General features: G+C 45.7%; 4 protein-coding genes across 4 annotated transcripts in view; 1 reads left to right on the forward strand and 3 right to left on the reverse strand.

The window, feature by feature from the left end:
- LOC131212565 (uncharacterized) overlaps positions 1-2,733 on the forward strand; it is a 41,550-nt gene extending 38,817 nt beyond the window's left edge. The window contains exon 11 of the mRNA XM_058206479.1: positions 27-2,733. Coding sequence (XP_058062462.1) covers positions 27-773 — 747 coding nt within the window. The 3' untranslated portion in view covers positions 774-2,733. The remainder of the gene's footprint in view (positions 1-26) is intronic.
- Positions 2,734-3,333: 600 nt separating this feature from the next.
- On the reverse strand, positions 3,334-4,932 carry LOC131212567 (uncharacterized). Its single transcript, XM_058206481.1, has 3 exons — positions 4,830-4,932; positions 3,845-4,238; positions 3,334-3,559 (listed from the first exon to the last, which is right to left on the reverse strand). The coding sequence occupies exons 1-3, from the start codon at positions 4,930-4,932 to the stop codon at positions 3,334-3,336; spliced, it is 723 nt and encodes a 240-aa protein (XP_058062464.1).
- A 2,812-nt stretch (positions 4,933-7,744) lies between these two features.
- Positions 7,745-9,060, reverse strand: LOC131210225 (uncharacterized). Its single transcript, XM_058203437.1, has 3 exons — positions 8,804-9,060; positions 7,920-8,738; positions 7,745-7,864 (listed from the first exon to the last, which is right to left on the reverse strand). Exons 1-3 carry the CDS (start codon positions 8,947-8,949, stop codon positions 7,777-7,779), a joined length of 1,053 nt encoding a protein of 350 aa, XP_058059420.1. The 5' UTR covers positions 8,950-9,060; the 3' UTR covers positions 7,745-7,776.
- Positions 9,061-9,352: 292 nt separating this feature from the next.
- Positions 9,353-10,672, reverse strand: LOC131210380 (uncharacterized). Its single transcript, XM_058203621.1, has 3 exons — positions 10,418-10,672; positions 9,536-10,352; positions 9,353-9,465 (listed from the first exon to the last, which is right to left on the reverse strand). The coding sequence occupies exons 1-2, from the start codon at positions 10,561-10,563 to the stop codon at positions 9,560-9,562; spliced, it is 939 nt and encodes a 312-aa protein (XP_058059604.1). The 5' UTR covers positions 10,564-10,672; the 3' UTR covers positions 9,353-9,465; positions 9,536-9,559.
- Between the last annotated feature and the right edge of the window lie 2,822 nt (positions 10,673-13,494).

Below are 13,494 nucleotides of genomic sequence, written 5' to 3' on the forward strand. Positions count from 1 at the left end.
AATGCTGTCGCTCTTTCACTCGCCAGAATTTGGCCGCTGAGAAAACGTACAACGATCTGGACGTATCGCTGAAGAAGGCAAACGAACATCGAAACGCGTGGTTCGAAGGCGTACAGCGGTGCAAGCTGGACGAGACGCTCTTCACCATCATGGAGCGCATCGTGCGGGCCGAAGTCCACCGGCTTGTCGTCGTGGACGAGGAGGAGAAGGTGATCGGTATCATTTCACTGTCGGACATTCTGCTCTACCTGGTGTTACGCCCGAGCGGGGACGGTATTGGCGACTCGGAGTCACTCCGCGCGACCGACCCGAAGCTGATGAAGGCAAGCTCGCCGCCCACCAACAACAGTGCTGGTAAACAGCTCCTGCTAGCGGGCGCCAAACGCGACAGCAACGAAAGCATCGAAGAGGAGAAGGAAACCACCGAAGAGGAGGACGAGGAGCGACGGTTGGCGACGGCGGTGGGATCGATGGCGGTGAATGACGAGGACGACGAAGCACACAAGACTGAAGCGGTGACCGATGATACACCAACGGCGCTGGATGATGCGGAAGCACTAGCAGAAGCAACCGATGATACCAGCGCCCCAGAGACGGCAGCGGCCGAAGAGGAGATGGCCGAAGAAGCGAAAGAATATCCGGAGGGCGGCGGAGATACTTCTCCGGTCGATCGCGCCAGTGCCAATGATTCGCCCGTTGCCCCCGAGATGCTGGCCACCACCGATGTCCCGCTGGCCACCGTCCAGCGTGAGGTGGGACTGGTAAGCGAGTAGAGCTGTGCAACAACGCAAACGTTCCATTCGGTGGTGGCGATTCGGGCTTCACTCCGTCTGCTGTGCTGAGCGCTTACTACCGATGATATGTATGTATGTATGTGTATGTGGGGGGTCAGTGTGATAAACAAAAGCACCACGATGCCGAACACGTGGTCAGAATGGACAATTTGCCGCAAAGAAGAAGCTGATGAGAAAGACGGCGTGGGTCGGCGAGCCGATAGAGTTTCACTACGGGCATGCGCAAATTATGCCTACGCCTGCGACGAGCAGCAAAATGTCTAGAGCGATAACAAACCTTAGTGTAAGTACAAAACCAATAGTGAAAAAGTAAGCGCTTCGACAAAGCATCATAAAACAAAGTAGTGTGGCGGCGAAGCAGGATAATAGTAGAATCCGCCGAGCCATTGCGCTTGATAGCGACAGAGAGGGTATTGCAAAATATATCAACCTGTTTGCTCTCCGCACAGCGAATGATCCATTTGCTTAATACAAACACACTCCGATCGCCAGTTCTGCTATTCCGCATACCACACAATATACGCTAAATATGGTAGGAAGCATCGAGAGAGATACCAAAAACGAACAGACCACAGTGAAAACAATGGCAAAGCACACAAGGACGGGTTGTAGAGACCGCCCGTGCGATTTATCTCACACAAAATTTACTTTCCTTTCCAAAGGCGCACACACGCAATAGGCACACGAATACAATTTAAATGTTTTAATCTTCTTTTAATAAACTGTCGGAATAGAAATTTTGTTCGAAAATGTTCCGTTCCTCACTATCTGTCGTTCAGGCACAACAAACTTTCCGTACATTTTGATTTAGGCGTAGTGTGACACTAACAAGATAACAACAATTGGTTCGGAATACTATCAGAAGGATTTCAACCCTCTCCTACACAGAGCGCCACTTAAAGGAGGAAGGATTGTAGCTCGTGTGTACCATGAGCGCGCAGGTTTTTGTTGAAACTCTGCAGCGGATTGTGAAAAATTCGATAGGTAACGCTGACGAGGGAAAAGTGAAAACCAAACTTATTTGATAATTATTTAAAATATTAGCGTAGCGTAGAGAGACACGTGCATGATGCTGTGAACGCTGTGCACAGTTGTGTTGGAGCGAAACAAACCCAGAAACATAACTTGTGAATAGATAGGACGACACTAGGAAACGAATACGACAACAGTAAGGGAGTAAACGATCGCGCTCCGCGGCTGGATTTGGCAGCCCAGACAGACAGGATACGATTATTGTTTTGTGTTTGGTAACTATTCCTCAGTCCTCACAATGATGCTTCCCTTTTGAAGGTGACCCTTTGTCGCACGACCACATTGGAAAAAAAGCGTACATATTACTCATTCTGTTCCATCCATTCGGTTTCGTAGCGTGAAATGAAACAATCGGGGGGACACGGTGAAACAACCGTATGATGCGCAAGCACGACGGACAATTGTCGAGAGGAACATTGAATGTTTGGTATGAAGGTAAAACCAAAAACAAATGGGTGGACTCGTTGGCTGGAACGGTGATTATAAAAGAGTAAGCGATAAGGACACACAGACACACAGGATAAATTCCCAAGTTCTTGTGCTACTGATAAAGTGAGGAGAAAGAGAAAATGATCTGCTTGGTTGCTGTTGTGTGTACCTCAAAACAAAATGCTTTTCCATTTGTGTGTGGGATAGTAGAGAGCACATTGGATCGATCGGATCGAAAGGACAGTGAGAAAGAGAAAGAGAGAGAGAGAAGATTGTTGGTGTCAATACCACACTATAGTTCACAGTACCGATTGCCGGTCACTGTGGAAGCCTAACCATGAGACAGAGAGATAGAGAGCGAGTGATTGGGTTGTTGAAAATTGTGCATAAAACAAAACCTCTAGTTATGTTGTTCCCCTGAAACAGAAAAAGAACTAATAAAAATAAAAAAGTTAAACGCGTCAAACCTCTAACACCGAGAGGCGCTGTTTAAGCTCTGGCCTAGCACAATATCACCCTTTATGAAGGACTCAGAATGATGATGATAAATGCGAACGGCTTTCTTTCGTGAAAATAATCAAACACATGGGTGGGCGCTTACTGATTTTTTATAAGTACTTTTATTTTTTTTATTGAAAACAACATGACTATTAACTCTAAAGGTCACTTACAACAGTGACTAATGAAAGGACATTTGGTGACAAACACAGGGTGTCATTCTTTTTGTATCTATTCTTAGGGCGTCTCGCTGGGATTCCGTTCGCAGCTCCTTCGGAAGGTTAGTTGGTGGTCCACGTAGATGATTAGATTAAAGGATTTGGAACACGGGAACAAAGATGGGTGACGACGAGATCGGTATCGAGATCACCCTCAGTCGCGATCGGTTAGCGGGATGATGGCGGATAGGAGGCGGTGGCGTTAGCTTTGGCCGTTTCTAGGCTACGAAGGAAAAGGCAAGATTATGCGAAACACGGTGTTACGATCTGTTCTGCACACAATACGTGGGGACACAATCGATCGGGGTGGCCATAATCGTGTATAGTGTGTAGGGGCCGTGTAAGTATTGTCGGTGCTCCGATCACAGCTCCTCGCGAAGCTGCGGTGTGGAGTGTGGAATTTCGACCGTTTCAACCGTGCCCCGGACACGCTGCTCCGGCATCGTCGTGCCGTTCCGGAAGCGACTCGGCACAAACGTCACCGTGCCCGATTCGCTGTGCACCGAGTTGTACTCGGTCGGGGGCTGTGTGTTAACCGACGGATCCGGACTGGTGAGTGTAATGCGCGACGCGGGTCCGTCACTGTCACTGGGGGTGTTGAGGTTTTTGGTTGTTGGCGTGTTTCGGTGGTGATTGTTTATCCGTTCGTGGTTTCATGTTCGGTGCATCGGGTGTTCGTGTGTTGTGAAAGTGCATGCGGAGAGATAAATGGGATGGTTGAAAAAAAGTGCCATTGTTCAGTGTCCTTTCTCGTGCACGGAACTGGCTTAACATTAATCAACAAAACAAACGGCTACACGCTGCGCTGTGTGTAACCCTAGAGCCCAACTGCTGCTTCCGCAGAAGGGAAAGGCCGCAATACTACATAATTACCTATCGCGAGCCTGAATCTCGGAGCTCACGGTAACGCCTCGTGGCTTCCGGAAGTCACACTCGACGGCGAACGCTGCGTCTCCGGGCGTCACGATGTCTGGATCGTGCTGGACGACCACGATGTTCGAATACACCTCCCCGGTGTTGACCGTTTGGCACTGGTCGAGGTTGAACTTCATCTCGAGCGTTCGGGCCGCCCGCTCCGGTTTAACGAAGCACGGTTTCGTCTGCTTGTAGTAGCTGCCCCGCGTATACATCACGCCCTGGAAGTCCTCCTCCGTCTTGAGCTCGATGCGCATCGAATCGGCGCCGCATCGCAGGTTCACCTTCTGCACACCCTGCGTCGATGCGTCGATCTTGAACTGATCGCCCAGATCCTGCTCGAATAGGCTTTCTATGGGGTATGACGGGGCAAAGTAAAAAGGTTGTATTTTAGTTCTCTTAAAGTGACAAATATCGCATTGAATCTTTCCGACTGTCTTATCAGGAGCATTAGAAAAGATCGCATGCCACCGTTCTCATTTCACACATTCAAATTATTGTCTGCTTTCAGTAAAATAGTTTGAAATGCATTTCGCAGTGTGAAAATTGGCGATTGACACTAAAGGCAGAACTTCCATATCGCGCCCGGGAGGGTGGTTCGTATTGACGCTTCAAAACAGCCAAGCTCTGGTCCCGGCTGTCAGAAAGAAGTCGTGAACTGAACCGTGGCCATCGCGGTGAAGCCAGAACCACCAACACACGTGCGCCGCGCGAGAATCGGAACCGGTTTTGGGGCTCACTCCAGCGTAACCACCTGACCGCAACGCGATGATGATGCGACGCGTAGTCAACGTGTGGTGTCTGCCGAAGGAGATCCGTTATTTTGCTCGAAAGGTGAGTCACGCCGCGCGAGTGTTGCAATCGAGAAAGTCTGCGAGATATGTGTGCCACCGTTTATCTTTCTCCACGTTTCAGCCATCACGCATAATCCCCGTGCGCTAACCTTCTGGTTTGGTATCCGATTTGCCTGCAGCCGCGACATGGTACACCGGGAGCAACACTAATAGGCAGCCACACCAAACGGCAGAAGATGTAACTTTGGCCATTTTTTCTAACTGTTTCAATTGGATCGTTCTATAGGTCACTACACTTTCGGGCGATTCACAATCTTTCCGAAACACAGTTATTATTTGCAAACTGACCGCTGACCGCGATACGAACAATCCTACGTCTATGCTGCTCTACGCTGGTCTGCAGACTGACCATGATCGTGTGCGATCAGTCGAATGTTATATACGCACACAGGAGAGTGTGGTGGTATGCCGTGGGACGGGAACTGAACCTATTTTGCCTCCCACCGGCACTTCGCGATCGGCAGCATTCGGTGTGCGGGTGAACACGTGCGCGATCCTTCACCACCACGTGTGTGTTGAAAGGGCTTCGTCGCGATGCACTTTTCGCATCGTTTAGCGATCGATGTTTATTTTTTCGCTTCTAGCATTTTGAGGAACACGCATTATTCCAACGCGCGCCTAGGAAGCGCATTGTGCGCGCATTGGTTGGCGCGCGATAGGTAACGATCGCGTTTCCTGTGCGTCGTGCACCGGCGCCTTGCGTGCGTTGCGTGTTGTCAATGGGATGTGCTTTGTGTTTACGATGGCCAGCTATTTGCCGGGAAATGCAGACGAGGCAATGTGACTTTGCGTAAGGCTCAGGGTGGCAGGGACAATTTGGTTCCTTTCCAAAACAAGCGTTCCGTGTACTATGCAAGGTATGACGATCAGAAACGGTTGACCGTCCGAAAATGTTCCTCAATCGATAGGATGGATTGGAACTTTGTTGCCTTTATTCATGCAATAGGCACACTAGTCATAGCTTTGTTGTTGGATAATAACACGGAGAAGAATCTATTGATTCAATAATTGAATACTGGCACAAGAATATTTATTTTATATTCCTTTAAAACCACAAACGTGAACGGCGTGGAACTGTTTACTGTTTTGAGAATTCTTTTTAATCAAAGAAAACACTTTCTCCCTTCCAAATCCATCTTTTGCATCAGCCGACATAGGTGGCCGTGCCAGGTTGCCGTGACGAACCGTTCTCTCGCCACTTCCTAGACACCAGCCTAATCACGGTTTCCTTTTCGCAGCCCCTTAGGCTGGCCGCAAAATAAAAAAAACGAGAGCCAAACCACAGCCTTACCGCGCGCCGATGGGTCGAAGAATAATTTGCAATTTACAATTACCTTCCGCGGGTGGCTATCGGCAGCCTTTTGTGTGCAATAAAAGGGTTTGTTTGTAGTGCTGCTGCTCCATCATCGGCCACCGGGAAATGGCTGTTGACTCTCCTCTGTTTCCTGCGGAGTTTGATTGTTTTCAGCTTCCGTTACTATTTTGTAAAAGTTGAATATTTTTAAGCATTTCTTTTAATATCTTTATGCGGTTTTTATCTTAAATTGTACATATTTAAAATTTGAGATTTTTATTATTTCAATTGTGGAATACTAAACCTACAAAAACCGTGTTTTTGTCCAATGGTTCAAGTGCTTTTCATTTTCAATCTTGTTGCCGCCAGTGCTATGATTATGTTTTTCGTCTTCCATTGTACGTCTCGCTTCGATCGTTTCGAGCAGAAGTAATAGGTATGGTCTTTGCACTTGGACTTGGCCACGAAGCCGAAAAAATTAGAAAAATAATCACCATTCATCACAGGCGTTGCCCACCACAAACTGTTTCCTCCAAAACATCAAGAAAGTTGCCTTGCCCCGCAACACGGGAACGGTTTCGATAAAAAGTGAATTGCTAACCATACGAGCTCAAAGCGGTCAATCAAACCAGTGTTTACTGTGGGCCGTGGCAGAAATAGACAGGAAGAAAACTGAAAACGGAGCATAATTCATGTTTTATTGCCTCGCAGCTTTTGCCGGTTTGCCACGCGACTCACTAACATCTTCTTCCTACTCGATGGCGTAATCTCAAACACGACCGGCGAAAGGGAAGTTCTGTGACGTCGATTATGTCACACTCCACAAGGAGAGATCGGTCTGGGAGCCGAGGGGTGCCAGGCAAACTGTATCGGTCAGTAATTACTACCTTCACGCATGTGGCCGCATGTAGCTACCGGCTGCGGTACATGATCGATAAGGTTTTAATCGTTTTACAAACACTCCCGTTCCTATCGTCATTTTTTCTGTTCCTTGGGTCTTACGTACTATGAAAAGTAAGGAACGACATGTTGGTTTCATTCGGCTTATTTAGATATAAGCCAAACATAAACAAAATTTAAAAAAATCCCCTTTTCCACTCGTTTGCGTAGGGATTTTCTGCAAGCATAATTCTTGCAACGCCGTTTCCTTGTTCCGCATATTCCGCGATAAGATAAGGGAAAGAAGAGTCATTAAAGAAAACTGCACAAAACATTTCATCAACACCATCGGATGACGATTGGCGGACGTTGATCGATCGCCTGATGGTCTTCAACCGGTCCACGACTTGCCATCGGAAGTAGGCTACTAGGCTGCATAAGTCCTCCGTAGAAAACCTCCCCTGGGGAGCCGCGATAAAGCGGTACCTGCTTCCTTGGTTCCAGTAATCCGGAAGCCGCCCAGCAAGTTCGGTTACATCAGTGCACAACAAACCGGTCCATACGTCCAGGGGTCCTACCTGTTAGGGGCCCGCATCAAGCGAGACAGCATCAGTGAGTCCACTAAGTCAGTAAGTCAGTATGCACCATCTCGCCGGTAGTAATGAGCGGCTTTGGGCTTGGAAAATCCGGTCCACCGTGTATTTACCCATTTTCCCTCTCTAAGACGAGCGTCGGGGACAATTTCAGATTACGTAAAATTAATAGTCGATTGGTTTATAAAAAAATGGTGGTTAATAAAAGGGAAATGAGAAAACACTAGCTTATTTTATACAAAATCGTTTATGCGTTTATCGTTTATATGATCACTTGTTGGTTGATGCTTTCATGGCAGCCCTGTATCGTTCTAGTTCGTTTCCATCCCAATTTTTGCGTTGAATTTTTGGGAAAACACTATAAAAAGGGAATCAGTCAAGTTAAAACATTTAACGCGTCCTTTTTCACTTACGTTTTCATTAAATGCGCCAGGGCTTCAGACTCTTCTGCGGAAAGTCCTTCGCGGTAGGCGGTCAAATTGATCTCCACTAGCTTCTGCGTTTGCATGCCGGCGAGGAAAGTGACCGGACCAGCCAGCTGAATGAAGTGGAACATTGCCAACTTGCCAAGCTCAATCCCTCGCTGTGCGCAGTAGTCTGACGCTTCCCGGCATACCACTTTCATCTGTTCGTCAGCCGGATGCCAGGGTTGAGGGCCCGCGTTCGTCAGCAATCCCAACGCATGTCCGGCCGCACAGATAACGGCTAGCTTATTTTGCATAAAGCATGGCAAGTAGTTCTTTAAGGTGTTGTCGATTAGTGTGTTGCGGCTGTAACAGAGAACAGAGTCGAACCGACCGGGAGCACTTGTGATCACTTTCTTCAGAAAATCCATCGAGTAATCCGACACTCCTATAAATTTGAGCTTCCCTTCACTCCGTAGCTCTTCCAGTGTGGGCAATGTTTCTTGCAGCACAAGCTCCAGGCTGGGAGAGAACTCCACGTCATGTATTTGCACTACATCGATACAATCGACGCCAAGAAGCCGCAGGCTTTTCTCCACACTTTCTCGCGTTTTTTTGGCACTATAGTCGAACATTCCCTCGAAGTGCCGCTCGTAACGACCCACTTTGGTGGCCACATAGAATGCCTGACGTGGAATGTTTTTAAAGGCTAGACCAAGAACTTCCTCTGATCGCCCTTGGCCGTAATATGGAGCAGTGTCGATATAGTTTATTCCTTGTCGTACCGCCATCTCGACTGCTTTGATTGCATCCTCCACGTCTAGGTCGCTACGAATGGAAAGCAATATTAAATGAATAACGTTAACGCTGTCCGAATTACAGAAGATTTTTACCCGAACAGATGGCTCAATGTAGCACAACCTAGGGATACTTTTGAAACCATCATTCCGGTACAACCGAATAAACTGTATTCCATACTCTTCACGTGTTTTTCACTATGAAAACCTTTGACAAAAGTTTCAGGAAGTGGTGGAGCCATTGTAGTGCAGTTTATTTTGAAGACGGATGCGAAAGTAATCGGGTAGTCACTGAATGCGATGCCAGCGAGTTGTGCTGTTTGACAGGAGATATTCCTTCTTTTTATAGTTCTCACTTATCAGGTGAACTCTTAACAGCCGGACAGATAAGGAGAGAGATTTGAACATCATAATTGTTTACCAATAGATATGAAAATAGAAAATCAACAATAGAAATAGAAGCTGATCAACAACTGATAGCAAATGTTAATTCTGCCAAGTACTCCGTTATACAAAGGGCGTTATTATGTCATCATCAGGAAGAAATCGTCTGCGCCCAAGAGCGTATTCAAACAAGACAGAAAAACGCAAATTGTGATGATATCAGGTAAATCGTGTTTCACTTTATTCTTATTAGTTGTATTTCTGTACAATACTACGGTTACTATGATCACTTGCTGGTCAATGCTTTCATGGCCGCCCTGTATCGATCTACCTCGATTCCTTCCCAGTTTTTATGCTGAATATTTGGAAAAACACTGCAAAAAGGAAAAAAAAATCTATGATATCAATTCCGTTGCAATACTTAACCATCCCTTTTCATCTTACGTTTTCATTAAATGCGTCAAAGCTTCACTCTTCCGCGGAAAGTCCCTCGCGGTAGGCTTTCAAATTGATCTCCACTAGCTTCTGCGTTTGCATACCGCTGAGGAACGTTACCGGACCAGCCAGCTGAATGAAGTGGAACATTGCCAACTTGCCAAGCTCAATCCCTCGCTGTGCGCAGTAGTCCGACGCTTCCCGACATACCGCTTTCATCTGTTCGTCAGCTGGATGCCAGGGTTGAGGGCCCGCGTTCGTCAGCAATCCCATTGCATGGCCCGAAGCACAGATAACAGCTAGCTTATTTTGTAAAAAGAACGGCAAGTAATTCTTCAAGGAGTTATCCAGCAGTGTGTTGCGGCTGTAACAGAGGACAGAATCGAAACGACCGGGAGCCCGCGCGATCAATTCTTTTAGAACACCCATCGGGTACGCTGATACTCCTATAAATTTCAGCTTCCCTTCTGTCCGAAGCTCTTCAAGTGTGGGTAGCGTTTCTTGCAGCACTTCATCCAGATTGGAAGGGAACTCGATATCGTGTATTTGGACTACATCGATACAATCGACGCCAAGAAGCCGCAGACTTTTCTCTACGCTTTCTCGCGTTTTGTGTGCACTGTAGTCAAACATTCGACCGAAGTCCAGCTCATACCGACCCACTTTGGTGGCCACATAGAATGCCTGGCGTGGAATGTTTTTAAGAGCGTAGCCTAGAACTTCCTCTGAACGCCCTTGGCCGTAGTACGGAGCAGTGTCGATGTAGTTTATTCCTTGTCGGACCGCCATCTCGATTGCTTTGATTGCATCCTCCACGTCTAGGTCGCTACGAATGGAACGCAATATGAAATGAATGTCGTTCATGCTGTTCGATTCAAGCAAGATTCTTACCCGTACAGTTGGCTTAAGGTGCCACAACCCAACGATACTTTCGAAACCATCATTCCGGTGCATCCGAACGGATTATACTCCATACTTTTCACGTAATTTTCATTGTGAAAGCCCTCGACAAAAGTTACGGGAAGTGCTGGTGCCATTTTGATGCGGTTCTATTTTGGACACTTATCAGGTGAATCCTGATGATAAGGTGAAAGGTTCAAGTAACAATTGATGAACAATAGAAATCAGCTGATAGCATATCGCCGTTTGCACTCCACCAAGGAACGTTGAATAGAAGTTAGGTTCTAAGGTAGCGGGATCCTGAGTTTGGCAAACAGTATACCAAAAATTCTATTCACAGCAGTAAATCAGCAATTCAACAGTTTCAACAACAAATTCAACAGTAAATTCTATTCACATTCACCTGTACCTGTTGCTACGCACCGTTAAATGTTCGAAACAAAAAACCAAAACAAAATAATCCTACGAACTGTCAAACCCGGACAGACCCGGCTGAAAAGCGACTACTCTCACTCGTGCTCTTTGTAAATTTCATGGGGCGCATTACAGGAAAAGAATTTTGCTTTTCCAAATAAATTCATGCTTTTGGTGCTGTGACGTCAAATAATATCACTACTTTTGATAATAATGTCACTACTACTTGTTTCGAACGCATAAATATAAGAAAAGTTAAAACATTTTTTGCTTAGCGATGTGTATTGGGATGGTTGTTTTGTATATGGTAAACCTCGGGAAGTTTAGTGAAGATTCAGAGAATTATTAAGAGTAACATAAACTACGCTGCAGGTAGTAAGCAAAATTCTACTTCAGCGTGGTTTTGGAATTGTTGAAGAAAACATTCTCCACTTACTGACTCGTTCAATTATTCAGGCAATCTAAGCTTGGCAGTTTCTTTTATTTAAGTTCCAGGATCGCAAGAAATATGATTCGTGATGGGCCATGATACATGCTTCAATGTTCATCATTTATTTCGCAGTAAATTAGATTTTCCCATTGCCTGAACAATGGAGCGAACGAAGTAAATTATGCAAAACGGTTGATTTGTGCGGCCAACACCGAACAACATTCCTTGCCACGAGTCCTTTCGGTAGGAGGAGCCTTCCCGGTGGCGCCTGGCTGGCTCACCGCAGGCCATTGAGCGGACGACCTGTTTGGGTGAGCAACCGATGTCCTTTTGTAAGGTGCTGACGTGACCTGACGCTTCATGTCCTTTTGGTCGTGTGCCCAACCGATGGCGGCGGCTAACGCCAATCGGCCAACAACGGCGAGGCCAGAAAGTCAGTACCATCCCCGAGGGCTTCTTCCCTCGGCGCCCGACTCTACTCCGCCGCAGAAGGACATACATGCGCCGTAAGGACATACACGGGCATCCGCTAGACCACACCCACTTTTCGCCATGATTAGAAGCCGTCCCCGTGCCAAGCAGCAAGGATACTCGCGGTGCAAAGGACACCGCGGACACGGCGCTTCATGTACCCGATCACAGCCAGATCGCAGGTCGTAGGTCAAACCCCAAAAAACATTCCACCATCGACAAGCGCCGTAACAAGGGCTCGGCACGTTCAATCGCGAACGGAACGCCAATCGGTGCAAGTGTCCCTCGGTCGAGGACGTGCAATAAGGCGCAGGAATGGAATGCTGAAAAGTGTTGTTATCACATGCGTGTGGCCAATTGTTTGTGCAACATTGGACAGTGGTCAGTGCAACGTTTATCGGTTATTTCTACTTTGGTCAATAGATCGAAGCATTGTGTCCAAAGTGAAACGCAGCGGAACGGCAGAGGACATTTGTGAGGACATTGGTTGTAAGTATGCATTTTGTTCATAGATAGATCTTCAATTTAGCACGTCTTTCCTTTAAATTGAATACAAAACACCTCAATTGTTCTAAAAAGTGTGTATCGCTACTGTGGACTCCCCATTTGGCTTTGAGGTACAATTTTACGACACTTTTAACATATTGAACACTAATATTTAAAGGGTGTTTACTATTATCATTGCTATAAAATCATTTATACTTCTTTTACTTGAAATGCTCGTCGCTTATTTTACAAAAAGAGGAACTTTTTTGAGTAGTTTTCTAACGGATACTGAGACTATGAGACGAAATGTATTCAGCAATTTACGTTAAATTGTTAAAAAGAAATGTATTTTCTTGGAAATCAGCTCATTTGAAACTTGTTTCGGTTTTTATTGCAATTTTGTGGGCCGTTTATGATCTGAAGAGGTCATTTTAGATGATAATGTGTACCACTGATTTTTGTTTTCAATGAATGAAAATTGTAACAGAGGCATATTTACTATCAGGTTTCAGTTGAATAATTATGTTTTGTTTTATTTTGATACAATTTTTAATAAGAATTTGAGATTATCACATTTTTTTACTTAAAGCCTTATGTTCGACAGAAATGTATTTCTCTAAAAGAGCTACAATCAGTTTAGGTTTCAATTGAAGATAAAGATAGATTCTCTTCGATTCTCTTAGATAGATAGATAGATAGATATTTAGATAGAAAGATAGACACTCTTTCTAATTCCTAAACATGTTAGATGAATAAAATATTCAAATATAACTAAATTGCGAAAACTATCTGGTGTTATAGCAGGAAACACAATGTTGATGATACACGAGCTTTCACTAACGAGTTATATAAATTAATTTAAACTTGTATCATCTTCTAATGGCATTTAGTTTCTATTATCTCCAAAAGCCAACCAGAAAACATGCGAATCTTTTTGTTCATGCGATGGCTTTGCGGCCGTGAGGCTTGCCCGCACTCGGTGGCAGCTGCTCGGTTTCGCCATGATTTGATGAAATGTAAATTTTTATTCACTTCTATCGGCTTCGCTTTTCACGCTAATATCGATTGATTTGCTCCTTTCATCCGGCGATGGGTAACAAATAATTATGCAATTCAATACATATTTTGTGAAAGTCATCTTGCCTTAACGGTAATCCTATCGTGTAACACTATGCCACCGTCCAAAAACAGGAAGTTGGCTCTTGTTGAACGCCTTTCTTTCGGAAAACTTCAGCCTTTATTTGGTGGCACCTGCGCGTTATGTTGG

Source organism: Anopheles bellator, chromosome 2 (genome assembly GCF_943735745.2).
Source record: "Anopheles bellator chromosome 2, idAnoBellAS_SP24_06.2, whole genome shotgun sequence".
Classification (NCBI taxonomy): Eukaryota; Metazoa; Arthropoda; class Insecta; order Diptera; family Culicidae; genus Anopheles; species Anopheles bellator.

Bases quoted from the DNA above. Each gene is read 5' to 3' on its own strand.
- LOC131210225 (XM_058203437.1), bottom strand. From the start codon at position 8,949: ATGGCTCCACCACTTCCTGAAACTTTTGTCAAAGGTTTTCATAGTGAA. The intron at 8,739-8,803 runs GTAAAAATCTTC...TTCCATTCGTAG, and splicing joins ACATTGAGCCATCTGTTCGG to CGACCTAGACGTGGAGGATG. The intron at 7,865-7,919 runs GTAAGTGAAAAA...CCCTTTTTATAG, and splicing joins CTGGCGCATTTAATGAAAAC to TGTTTTCCCAAAAATTCAAC.
- LOC131210380 (XM_058203621.1), bottom strand. From the start codon at position 10,563: ATGGCACCAGCACTTCCCGTAACTTTTGTCGAGGGCTTTCACAATGAA. The intron at 10,353-10,417 runs GTAAGAATCTTG...TTCCATTCGTAG, and splicing joins ACCTTAAGCCAACTGTACGG to CGACCTAGACGTGGAGGATG.
- LOC131212567 (XM_058206481.1), bottom strand. From the start codon at position 4,932: ATGGCCAAAGTTACATCTTCTGCCGTTTGGTGTGGCTGCCTATTAGTG. The intron at 4,239-4,829 runs GTTAGCGCACGG...CATACCCCATAG, and splicing joins ATCGGATACCAAACCAGAAG to AAAGCCTATTCGAGCAGGAT. The intron at 3,560-3,844 runs GTAATTATGTAG...CAACACCCCCAG, and splicing joins GAGATTCAGGCTCGCGATAG to TGACAGTGACGGACCCGCGT.